At 35.2% G+C, this 13,738-nt stretch overlaps 1 protein-coding gene across 5 annotated transcripts in view; it reads left to right on the top strand.

Moving 5' to 3' along the window:
* The window catches only part of LOC110380341 (glycogen-binding subunit 76A), a 43,586-nt gene that overhangs the window by 26,424 nt on the left and 3,424 nt on the right, over window positions 1–13,738 (top strand). Inside the window, exon 1 of one of the 5 annotated variants that reach the window (XM_049850943.2) lies at window positions 4,362–4,385. The exons of 3 other annotated variants lie outside the window; for them this stretch is intronic. In XM_049850943.2, the coding sequence (XP_049706900.2) occupies window positions 4,383–4,385 (3 nt within the window). In that variant the 5' untranslated portion in view covers window positions 4,362–4,382. Of the gene's footprint in view, window positions 1–4,361; window positions 4,386–4,596; window positions 4,743–13,738 lie in introns of those variants that run through there. One more of the 5 variants, XM_049850942.2, reaches the window with a different exon arrangement.

Here is a 13,738-nt window from a genome sequence, read left to right as displayed (position 1 = left end):
GAAATACACTGACTACTGCCACTAAACGCTTCGAATTAATTATGATTAGAAATACAATTATTATTTATCAGATACTTAAAAAATTGCTAAATACAGATGTATTTGTAAGTACTCTTTAGTTTTCTCTGCTTTTTACCGTTTTCTGTAACTTTTACATCATCAAAAAATAAATTGGCATAACGTGCTTACATTTTTCAATAGATCTACTAATATGACATTATTGACACTTTAATATGTCATTGATTAGTTATCAACATATTATTTTACTGATTGTCTATCTACATGTAACCAGAGATAATGCACAACTAAAAAATAAAACAAACTTCAATGTTAGTAAACAAATATGAACTTAACTATTTTAATGAATTATTATCTACAGTATTCATTTTTTGTTTACACTTGAAGTAAGTACTTAGGGTACTAGTACTTATTACTTAAGCAACTACTACCACATACCAAAGTAGACAATTTTTAACCGACTTCCCAAAAAGGAGGAGGTTATCAATTCGGCCGGTATGTTTTTTTTTTTTTTTTCTATGTATGTACATCGATTACTCCGAGGTTTATAGACCGATTTACGTGATTCTTTTTTTGTTCGACTCGGAATAGCTGCCAGTTGGTCCCATAGTCATCAGGTCAGGATCTGATGATGGAAACCCTGAGAAATCGAGGGCAACCTTCGAAAGTTGTAGGCATACATAGGGTAAAAACTTGACACTCAGGTGTACGCCTAAAAGCACTATTCAACAGTGAAGATTTGGAGCTGATCTGATGATGGAAACCAGAGAGGGTCGAGGGAACTCGACAACTGAATATGTAAACTACCTCGTGTTTGGGCTTAAATTATTTGTATTGACAAGACCTTTGCAACAGTGAAGGTTTGGAGCTGACCTGATGATGGAGACCAGAGAAAGTCGAGGGAACTCGACAACTGAATATGTAAAATACCTCGTATTTGGACTTATATTCTTTGTATTGATGAGAACTTCCCACTTGTATGGATAGTGACAACTATTCGTATCACTGAAAAGCTTTAAATAAAAAACTTTTTTACAAAAAAATTAAACCGACTTCCCAAAACACTAAAAAGCAAAAAAAAAAACTAATTTTAGATTCATTGGCCTAGAAGTCGGTGGCAAAATTAACTTAGTAACATCCATTAGACACCGACTTCTAGGCCGATGCACCTAAAAATAGTTTTTTTTTTTGCTTTTTAGTGTTTTGGGAAGTCGGTTTAATTTTTTTGTAAAAAAGTTTTTTTATTCAATTAGAATTCGAACCTTGAAATATCTATACTTGTGTCCAAACACAGACATAACCCGGACACAAGGAACTACAAATGATTGTATTTGCACGTGCATACTTGTCTACCTTCTATAAATACAACGACTTTCTTTTATTGCGCGCTCTTCAGAAAGCCAGCTCTTGTCAAGGGCATCAGGCTCGTCGCGATTACAGGACAAGTTTGTTCCTTACATCAGCGAGGATAATAACATACCATGACGCGTACTTGACGCAAATTCGCTCGGAAATCAACCATAAAATCAGAAATTCACACCATTTTATCACGTCAAACATTTTTAACGAGCGATGATCAAATTGTAAGTAAGACTCGTAAATATTCATCTGGCACGAAACTTACGTATTTAGGAAGAAAACGCGTTAAAAGTGATTTGTTTGAAGGAAATGTTTGGAAAACGGAACATGAGATACATACGTATTTAACTGTAGTTTAGATTATGTCAGATCTAAAAGAGAAAAACATTGAAATGTGGCTAACTGGACATTGAAATGTACTTAAGTTTCCACATGCTAGGTGACATATATTTATAGATGCATTTACGCTCCATAAAGAGTAAAGCAGATCTTGTATGAACCTTGCATTCATATTGCAGTTTTCCGGAACAAAACTATCAACTTTACGATAATCTGGTAGAGACAAATTTTGCAAATAAACTCTAATGCTATGACAACTGTCGAAACAATAAGACAAAAATCATAATAGAAGCTAATTCGGTGGTTGTTAACATTTGACTGTCAGATTTTCAATTGTTGTTTACAAACATAATAGAAAGGCGAGGCGAGGGCGCTTGCTTGATGTAGTCATAATTGATCGTCCGATGGCCACTTAAATATTTAAACAAGCATCGCAACGGTACCGAATTGACAAGTAAAATACGACGTCTTTCCGATCAATGTTATTGCTCCCGAATCAAACATCCGCACGAATTAAATCGCAGAAAGCGAATTCAAAGAAGAATTTAAAACATTTTGTCGTTTCCCATCGGGACCGACAATAAGGAATGTGCGTTTGCACTCATATGAAATTCTTTATGGGAAACCTATAATGAAATGTCGTGTTTGTGAAAGCGCATTGAATTTTCTTCAGAACCGGTTGTGGACTGACAATCGAGCGCAGTTGCTGCAATGTACCGCACTGCTGCACTCTTGAACGTTGTAAATTAACTATGAACATGGATATCGGAGATGTAAACAGCTTAGCCTAGTATGGCATTGATGTCAGAACGAGTTATGACGGCTACTCCTCCTGCGTGTTTTAATTAAGAATTATAATTAGTTTCTCTCTTTCATTGACTTTGACATGGATTCTCCTCCTCCGTTTATCGTGGGCTAATTTGCTTCGCGTACACTTTAATGATTGCAATCATGTCTACAAGATCTACATGGTTTGAACGATCAATTGCTTGTGCAGCCGCGTCGTCTAGTATCGAATTACTCGGTCTTAAACCATTACTTTCCTTATTTACAGCCCTTTAATCTGTCAAGCGATTTTCTTCAGGTGCCGAGTCTAGTATTAGCATCGTGTTGATAGAATCATTGCGGTGCGCTTTAACTATCACAGTAATAGCTTGTCGCGCTTATAAACTTTAATCTCGCTCCCGGTGGTTTGAATAATAATAAAGCCGTAGTTATTCGAGTACCGTTATGTCGTGGGCTGATGCTGGGGATGAACGGCAACAGAGTCACGCGAACCTGCATTTCATTTATTAATTTTATGTCCGATTTATGAGCATTTAAATCTTGCCCCATTATTAATCGATATTGAATTCAGACATAAATATATCGGCTCTACAAAATGTTCAATTGCCATTTGTCGTTTTGTAGGGTGCCAGTTGTGCACACATTTAAAATAGACATAGGTATCTGCGGTTTTTTAATGATATCAATGTCATGAAAAATAAAAGTAGACTATAATTAATAGTAATCTAATACATATGATACTAACATAGCACAAAAAATATATTGTTAAGTAAGTAAGTAGATCATATCAACTATCAGTTCAAGGACGGGACAAGGCCACTCAAAATTGAGGGTGTAGTTACAACCAATGATGCAAGGAAACTAGAAGACACACTCTTGCCAAAACGAATAGGAAGCAAGCAGTGAGGGGCGCGCCTTCTTTGTTTACAAATAGTCTAAATATCTAACAATGGTCCGATGAGTGAGGGGGCATAGTGAAGGCAGTATATGTCTAGTGCCAAGCGCGTGATCACTACTCCTATTTATGTCTGTCTGACGTCTGAATGCGTCTGCGCACTATTTTAGTACACAAAGTGAAAGTCACGATTAACATCGTGGACGAGGATGTTCCTGAACCTGTAATTGCGTTATTTAACCGTTTTTACGATCATTCATGACACTTGTAATTATGTTCAACTGTTGCTATCCGAATTACTAATGAGTTTCGCAAAAATAGTTGGCATTTAACGCGAGGCTGTCATTTTCCTCATCGTTGCGGTGATTTTGACTTACAAGTGTTACACGTACCTAAGTGCTTCGAACTTTCCCTTTTTTGACATCAAAATGAAGAACGAAATTCTTTCATTTATCTACAGTGTCAGTTTAGTACTACTTAATTAACATAGCTATACCACTTAGCAATACTTCCGCACATGTCTCAATGATCAACCCATACTGCTTATGATGGTCTTGCAATAGCTTAGCTTTTGGAAACCGTTCAAATCCCAATGTGAAATTGATTAATCCTATATCAATAAAAAATCTAATGCATCTATTTCTGTTGGCTTATCGCCAATATCAACTATTTTGTACGTAATGAAAGTAGCATATTTGTTTAAACTCCGATGATATGCGTCATCGTAATCTGATAAAAATATTCCTAGATAGAGCTGGTGTATTCTGTCTCCTTTCGTAGTCTTCGAAATTGAAGGAGTAGTTAATCGAGTATTGTTCGAGTAGTGATAAGGTGAAGCGATGAGTCTCCGTCAGTTCGTATGTGTATTGTTTCATGGAACGCGCCGGCACGCGTGTGTGTGTGACCATCGTGATGGCAACGCACACGAACGCAACGACCGCTATTCGCCCTCTGATGTGTCTCTCACTTTTGGTCAACCAGTTTAATGGTATCAACTGTCATATTAATACTAATAGCTTTCTTTGTAGAATAAAAAAATAACAATTTAGCACCAATTAATAGAATTTTGGTAGGTTTGGCTACATTTTTAAAATTCGTTGATGTTTGCTTAATCATGTGTGTTGAGTCTTATCAGTATGTAAGTGGGCCTTCGCTCGTCTAGTTCACCTGGTTACGTTATGTTCTAGTGAAGTGTCTGAAAAAACGATAAGCACGTAAATAATGTGAAAATATCACTAGTAACAGATATCGTCTAAATAGTTTCAATGTCAAGGTCTATGAAATCAGGGTCATATGTCATCCTGGATTGTCTATGACAGTGCGTGAACAAAACTTCTTGGTGTGGGTGAGTCATTTACGTCACATGAAACATAGGTACATACACGGTTCTTGCAAAATAATTTCTTAAAAGTCACACGAGTAGTTTCGCAGTTAACCTTTCTATTAAGACAATGTGTTTTGGCGGTCATTGCCTGATTGAAAGTAAATAAATTCCTAATGAATATTAAACAGAACATTCATACATTAAAGTTTATTTTGCACGACTATGTTTTGACTTACAAGGTGACTCATTTTAATTATAAGTATACCTGTTAAAATGACTATTTTGTAAGAATTTACTAGTATGGTCGACGTTTTACATAATAAAATATTGTTTCGTAATCTTATACCCTAATTAAACATTATTTTAGTTCCGCACACGGCACAATAGCTAATAAACAAAAGGTAAAATAAAATGGTTTTCATACGACCAAAACAAATAATAACAGAGGTAGACAAGAACTTAATCAAGGCTTGCTAGTAACTTTGCTCAATTACTTTTTTTAGACACACATTATAATACCATCGAAGGACCCCTTCAAATCTTCTCTATCTCAATTGAGAGGATCCCGATTCTTACCATAAAATTATTCGAAAACTAAAATTCTATGAATTCGCAATAAAATGTCGGGTCTACTGAAATTTTCAGTTTATCAGTCTGATATGACAGGTACATTAAACAAGATAAGGGCTCTACTTAATGCTAACTTTCACGTACACATCAATGACTTATTTGTTTTACTTTCGTTCCCTTTATCTTCAAGTACGTATTGTAAGAATCCGATAAAGGGTATCTGTAACATACGATGTTATTCCTCGATCATAATTTTATAATCATTCTGATAACATTGTTGCCACCAGTTACAGACGTTTTGTCTGTTTTTTCAAGTGTTCATAACATACCTAACGAACCTAGTGGGTATTTGATAACAAAGAAATAATTCATAACAATAATATTATAATACCAAGAGATGACACAATAAAGTACCTAATATTTTAAATTTTATTATTAATAATAGAAAATACATATATAAACAATACCATTCATAACATATCTGAGTTTAAGCGATTTTTAAATAAGTTTATTTATGTCCATCAGGATTGAGGAGCCACTTTTTGTATCTTAATGAAATTTTGTACTTATTTAGTAGTAAGTTAAAAAGTATTGTAGGCTCAATCTTGGAATTTGTAGTATAATAGTTCAAAAGTTATATGAACACAAAGGTGGCTCCTCAATCTAAATATTTGGACTGAGGAGCCACGTTGGAACACAGAAAATATACGATGTACATTCTTGAAAATTTTGTATGATTTAGTAGTAATTGAGCGCAATGAGTACTAAAAATGTAATTCCAGTACCTTTAATATTTAAGAAGATACAATACTTTTAATGTGGCACCTTAACCCATACAATGAAAGTGTGAATTCCCATGAGTCGTAAGTGGCAAATTCAAATTACACCCCATAAACATTTAGTAGTAAGTGTGTCTGAATTTGTAGTACATAAACAAAGTAGTAAAACTGAGTGAATTTTGTAAAAAAAGGTATTTTAAGTGGCTCCTCAATCCTGACGTTTCTGAAATGAGAAAATGCTTGAGTTACCTGAAATCGGAACGGAATAAAAAAAATAAAGACACTAACATTTAGTATAAATTTCTACTAAATATACATGCACAAATGAAAATTGTATGTATTCAATATCTGATAAAAAATCATCTTTTCCATATTCCTTAGGACGTCGCCATTAAGGGTGACCATGTTATATGAATTACGTCAGGATAAATAGTTCTCAGCTTTGCCGCGGTGCTCTCTCTCTGGCGGCATATTGGGCTAACATAGTGTAGTCTCAATATATGACATGTCATCGACATGAAAGAAGAAGACGCTTTACCGCCAATTTTTTTTATATTCTTTATTATTTTTTATCTCTAATAATTTGTCGTCAATCGTCTTGCTGAGTTCCTCTGTATGATCTTATTATCATTCAGTACAGCTGTCAATTTTACTAAATGTGCATGATTTTTCAAAAATGTTTTGATGTAGCAAAAATGTTCATCAATAAGTTATTAAAACTGCAGTATCAGTTTCCTGAACATCACTTGGAAAACTTGCTATTCAAAACACCGACAAAGTTTCTACTAGGAATTAGTCCAGAACAAGGTTTTAACAACTTACTTAGCAATACTCCAAAATTAAAATTAAGAATAGATAAGAATGCTTGGCAAAACCTTTTAATGCTAGTAATATATTGCAGGCATTAAAACTTTTGAAATACACATAAAGTCCTTAAAACCAAGATTTAACATTTTTTTTATGCAAAAGAGTGTATTTTAAGTAACCTCAGTGGCAGTTGTGGAAACTCTTTACCAATATAAATAAAATATGGCCTAACACAAGGTAGCTGCTATCAACCGTTAAGGAGTTCCCTAACCGCACTTTGTCTTCATTGTCAGGTCTGATATGGTACTCATAACATATTTCGGTGTAAAGATCTCGTCAATACGAAGCCAATGAGCCCAAACACTTGGCAGTTGCTATATAGCGATATGGACTTCCCTTGATTTTCTGTCGCCTCCATCATCAGGTAAGATCCAAACCTTCATAGTCATATCACGAATAACCTGTTAGCTATGGGACAAAACTGCGAGTAGAAAGAAAAAAAGATTATATCGGTCCAGGCGTCTTCGAGATAGCGAGTAACAAAGAAAATAACAAGTGACTTGAAAATGCGAAGTATCGAATTTACGGACAATGAAAATCAAATCCATTGCCACTACGAAATACTAGGCAGTATGGTCGTAACACTTACACTAACACTAGCCTGCCCTAAGGGCAAAAAAACCAGGCGCGTTTTTTGAATTTGGAACATTACACCGCACCAGTAATGTTGAATGACAAAGCACGTTTGGTTATTAAATACTTTTGTATTTAATAATATTTTGTCATTCAAGAGGCGGAATAGCCATAAATGTGTTTGCCTACAGAGGTTTAATAAAAAATCGGCGGCAAAGCTGAGAACTACCTATTTATCCTGATTTTTATTCATATAACATGGTCACCCTTAATGGCGACGTCCTAAGGAATATGGAAAAGATGATTTTTTATCAGATATTGAATACATACAATTTTCATTTGTGCATGTATATTTAGTAGAAATTTATACTAAATGTTAGTGTCTTTATTTTTTTTATTCCGTTCCGATTTCAGGTAACTCAAGCATTTTCTCATTTCAGAAACGTCAGGATTGAGGAGCCACTTAAAATACCTTTTTTTACAAAATTCACTCAGTTTTACTACTTTGTTTATGTACTACAAATTCAGACACACTTACTACTAAATGTTTATGGGTGTAATTTGAATTTGCCACTTACGACTCATGGGAATTCACACTTTCATTGTATGGGTTAAGGTGCCACATTAAAAGTATTGTATCTTCTTAAATATTAAAGGTACTGGAATTACATTTTTAGTACTCATTGCGCTCAATTACTACTAAATCATACAAAATTTTCAAGAATGTACATCGTATACTTTCTGTGTTCCAACGTGGCTCCTCAGTCCAAATATTTAGATTGAGGAGCCACCTTTGTGTTCATATAACTTTTGAACTATTATACTACAAATTCCAAGATTGAGCCTACAATACTTTTAACTTACTACTAAATAAGTACAAAATTTCATTAAGATACAAAAAGTGGCTCCTCAATCCTGATGGACATGTTTATTTATGTTTCATCTTCACATTCTTCACTTACTAATTAATTCCGAACCTTTTTTTGTGACAGTATTTGCCTCACTGTTATCATAAAATAATTTATATTTGGGATGTCTGGTCAAATATTAAGATAGCTAACTCAAACATAATACCTAACTAACTAGATAGAAGCAGTTTTTACTTGATTTATTTTTATGTACAGCTTAGGACAGACTTTATTTTCTACGTACTACATACGTCATTTAAACCGTTTTCCTAAAGCATCTACCGAAGATGGTAGGCAATAGACGTCAAATTAAGTATTAAAAAGGACTATAAATCGTAAACAAAATTAAAATCTTCCGATTTCCCACAGTCAAACAAGAAAAATGTTGTCAAATAAGATAACACCTTTGAATAGTTAGAAAAATTTAATTACGCCATTATCTTTGATTAATGTGAGCGATCAAGATAACGTTTTAAAATACCATTTTCCTTACAAATTCTTCACCTTGTTCTCAAATTTTGAAAAGTCTTTTTACAACTACTTAGCTCGGTAATGTCAAAAGGAACATCAAATTCTGTGATGTGAATGCAATCAGCCATCACTTAGATAGGATAAATACGCTGTGTGGGTTGTGTGTCGTAACATCAAAATGCAAAATGTCGCATGGAATATTAAAATCTGCAATGAATCTCTCTGCATCCGCTTATCCTCGATTGTCAACGTGTGATACCTTGACGACACAATACCTCTCATTACAAATGTAAATCATTTTGATGTGAAAGAATATCCTCTTATTATATCACTCACAATAGCTGGTAGGTATGTCATCTTTTCTGAATGGAGGCTTTCTGAAGTGGCTGGTTATAAAATCACTCATAATAATTGCAACGTTAAAGTGCACGCTAAATAGAGGAGCGCTACAATGGTCTCATTGGCAATACTTATGTATCGGACGATGTCGCGTGCAATTGTGCCTTATCTGCGGTTCAATGACCAGGCTTATCGAACTTCATTGAGCGCCTTGTGACGACACGCATCTAATTCTTGTAGGCACTTGTGAGGAATGCTTCATTATCTTGATTATTATTTATTTTTTAAACACAGCTGCTATTACGTTGTTAGGACAACCCAAAAACACTTGTCAATTTTTCCGCTTCGCATAATATACAGTTTATTTTGTTATTGTTGTAATCTGATTACAAGTTTGTAATTTCAATATTATTGTCCTTATTTATGATTGATTGATTGATTTCAAAGAAGAATTATTTAATTATCTGGTTTGATCAGAAGCAAAATAGTTGAACGGTCATCGACCTAAAAAAGGCTTATTATTATGGCACCATGAAAAATATGCGACCCGGCGCCGATACAAACAACCTATATCGAGTAACAGTTAAATATTAATTTATACGCCCTCGATACTCTTCTCATACATGTATAACCCATTCATCACAGAGTTTATGCCCAGCATGGGTATTATAAATGATATGAATTATTGCATAAATTAATCGTCGTTTTTCAATATACTATCAACTGTAAGCTCAACCTCTTGAGAGAACTAATAATGGAATGATGGATTATGATGGAAAATTCGTAATTTATATTATATAGCCATAGTATATTAGTCTTTGAGGTTATAAAGGAAATTGATAAGACATTAAGAATGGACTGCAATATTGCATTCGATACAAGGAGGATGCATGCCAAAATTTTCTAAATTCTATTGTCATGATGTTTCCCGTATATTATAATTTATTAATTTTACTTAACGTTTGTCGTAAATTTTACTGCTTTACAGCTAGTTTTGAATTATTTTTGTAAAAGCTGCTGCACAAGTTATTAACGTTTTCTTGGCAGCAATAAAGAGCTTTCTAATGATGCATAAATAATGCGTTGAAAATGCGAAGGACGAAAGTTATGAACGAGTTCGAAATTTCCGCTACATTACGACGGCATGACTTTAAAATCAGGAAAACTGTATTGTAAAACGATGACTTTTGAACTCCTCCTAAGGTATTTCTGAGTATAGGAAGATTTTCATTAAAGAAGTCTGGCTACTTATGTAGTTTGTTAGCATATATTCTTGTCAACATAGGTACATTACTCTCAATACCTAGGCAATTGATTCCACCAGTACTTATAGCAATTCAGATTTATGCGCCGAACCCTAAACGATGGGTGCGTGCGCAGTCGCACGATTGATAACTACAGTTCTATGAATAAATGGATGAACCATTATAGAATAAAGGATCTGCCCCGACCCGATTGTTTGTTGCAAACATCCCGACAGGCGAATATGTATGTGTTGTGGTTCGTCTCGGTCTACAGTCTATTGACGAAGATATACCTGAATAGGCAAGGTTTGATGCCAATGTATGGACTATGGACACATCTATTTTCCTCAAGTTTGTTCAGCGTCTCAATTAAGTAATTAACTGAGGTTTTTTCTAGACTCCTCCCAAAAGATTTGATAAACTTGCTGAATGATGCTGACTGAGGTCATGATAGACCACAATTTTTTCGTAGGCATTTTGTTTGTATGAATTTGCAACATAACGCTAATTGATGAAACAATTAAGTCTTGGATAAAATAAGCTTAGAAAGGTCACACAGGACGTTCATATCAATAGATATTGGCAAATATGTACAGAAATGATTTGACTTTAAATGCTATATTTGAACACGGCTAATAGCTTCAAGAGAAACTAGAAAATCAAGTTTTGTTGTTATGAAGACGATAAATTGATATACCTACGAATCGTTGTAAATTTTCCCTGATACCGAATAACTACATACACTTAATTTGATTATAATTATCAAAATGCATATGAAAATATCAGTGTTTATATGAAAGTAATGACTACAACAAGCAATAAAAGAAATTACCACCTGACAAGCTTATCTTTATGTACCCTTAATATCAATCAACTGTTAATATAAACTTTCCACTGGAAAATAATATATTTGAGGATCAGTCCTTACGGCACAACATATAAGACCTTCTATTGTACCAAATACTTTTCCCGGGATAACTAGTAGATACTGTAAGAAAACTATCATAAAAACTTACTTTTTCGAAAAGAGTGTCTATGGAGTTTCTTGCCGGCTCATTTCCATGAGACCCTCTCCTTGGTACCGTGCAACTAGCTTGGTTTCAGAAAAACTTTTGCGGGCCCACTTGCATTTAAAATAAGAGAGATCATTGTACAAAATCACGGCCTATTAATCAACAAAAACTATTTACAGCAATAATTATGCCAAGAATAAAGATGTAATATTAAAAGGTTATCATTGTACGATGAATGAGCGCTTTCTCTATATCCAGTCACCTTGGCCAATCACCTGTGAAAGACGTTTCCAGTGTTTACAAACAGACAGACACACACACATGACACTGTTCTTTATACAAGCTTGTTGTTTCTTCGATAACTCCTTTGTTATCAACTTTCTTGGCTAGTTATCATTGTGTGCTAGTACTTGTGAAAACCCACTTGAGATAATGTGGACCTATTGGAGCTTTATTGAGTTTCATTCTGTTTGTAATTGTAGTTGCTATCTTTGAGGAAAGAGACAATAAATAAATAAATAAATAGGTCCGATTCTACTTCTACTAATGTTTCGAGAACATAACATGGACGAATGTAAACAAAATCAAAGAATTTCCTAAAAGTTAGAGAAGAATTTTCGTAAGCGGCTGAAAGCCACTTTCACATGCAAAGTCCAGGACCACCATCAGACTCTTCATTGTTTCTCGCAAATCGTGTAGTAATAATACATTATGAGAATTGAGTCGGCCATTATTTATGAACAATAACGAGTGGCGTGGTTGCGAGCCTCGGAGCGGTGACCGAGTCGGCCTGATTGGATAATGGCGGCCTGGCCACTGATGCCGCGATGCATTACTGAACTATATTTAACTGAAAATGTACCTCCTACGAAAATGTAACGGTTCGTTTTACTCAGTGACGTGGGTTCATGTGACTATACACGAGTGTCCACCACATATGCGGATCCTGCGCATTAGGAGTCTTCAGAAATAGATCTTAATAATGAGGCTGCAATTAGGGATTTGAATAATGTTCTTGGAATTGTTGACACGTTTTACTCTGATTTTATGATGACGATAAAGATGTTAGAATAGTTGGTGGTGTCAGATTTACTGGAAAAGTGTGAAAGACACGCGTACGGTCCTTACAATGTACCACACGAGGATCGTACCTATGCGTAATATTCCAATTTCGATGTTCATTCATAGGTTGCTATTACTCAACATATTAAAATCGCAAACATCATGAATAATAAATCATCTTAGTATAGACACGTCGAGTGGCCTCCTTTTGGCTACGGATCATAATTTCAGTAAATATGATGCGCGTCTTGTGTCATATCAACACGCGCGATATTTGTTTTGGCAGTGCTCGTGACACACCTAACTTGGAACCGCAACATCCAGACTTATCTAAACAAATTGATTCAGTGACTTCCGAAAGCTGCTCGAATTAACTATCACGTTCGTCATCGAACCGGACTTGCGCCACAACTGCCATCGCCAGATGCTCGTTCGGTCGCCCCCGCTTCCGTGACGTTACTTTTGGCACCCGAATCTAATTACGAAACATCTTCAACTACATGCTATCAAACTTCCTAAATCCATACGTACCTGTATCTGTATACAGGATAAATGGCCTGTTATCAAATGTCCACTCTCGTCACTGTCACGCGCATTCAATTCAATTTCGCAACAGCTCACTTTAATTTAGATCAATTTTGAAGACAACAAACAGAGCGTTTGCGGTAATAAACGAGCTCGTCCGCTACAGCAAATCAAAATAAAACCGCATCAGCGACGCTGTTGTGCTGGAATTATCTGACCTTTTGACATTCTGGAACATTAATGAAATGATTGATGTGTGATTTCTAGGTTATTGTTATATTTTCTCTTGGCAAAACTTCAAGATATCGGGTTACTGTAGTCTTATTGTCAACGACGTCCTCATTAACGATTAAAGTTCCTCTTTCACCGCCCTTTTTTATGTTGTATCGCGCGGCCTCATTGTGAGTACTTGTTCGTTCCCGTCAATTTATTATCGACACTAAAAGGCGAGATGTTCATGACAATTACAACTGATTGGGCAGTTTGATTTTATCAGCATGTGTCACAAGAGTTGGCTGGCATGGAGGTCAAGGCTAGGCGACCCACTTAGCTTGTCTCTTAAATAGGTCGGCCACTGACCTTCACAGTGCAACAGCTGAGACGCACCTGCAAGAAAGTGGCACTTTCCTTGAATCTCACAAAATTTGTGACACTTTGATTGATCCT

The sequence above is a fragment of the Helicoverpa armigera genome, chromosome 11, assembly GCF_030705265.1.
Source record: "Helicoverpa armigera isolate CAAS_96S chromosome 11, ASM3070526v1, whole genome shotgun sequence".
In the NCBI taxonomy this organism is placed as follows: domain Eukaryota; kingdom Metazoa; phylum Arthropoda; class Insecta; order Lepidoptera; family Noctuidae; genus Helicoverpa; species Helicoverpa armigera.
The sequence above is the reverse complement of the archived record's forward strand: the minus strand, read 5'-3'. Positions and strand labels throughout refer to the sequence as shown.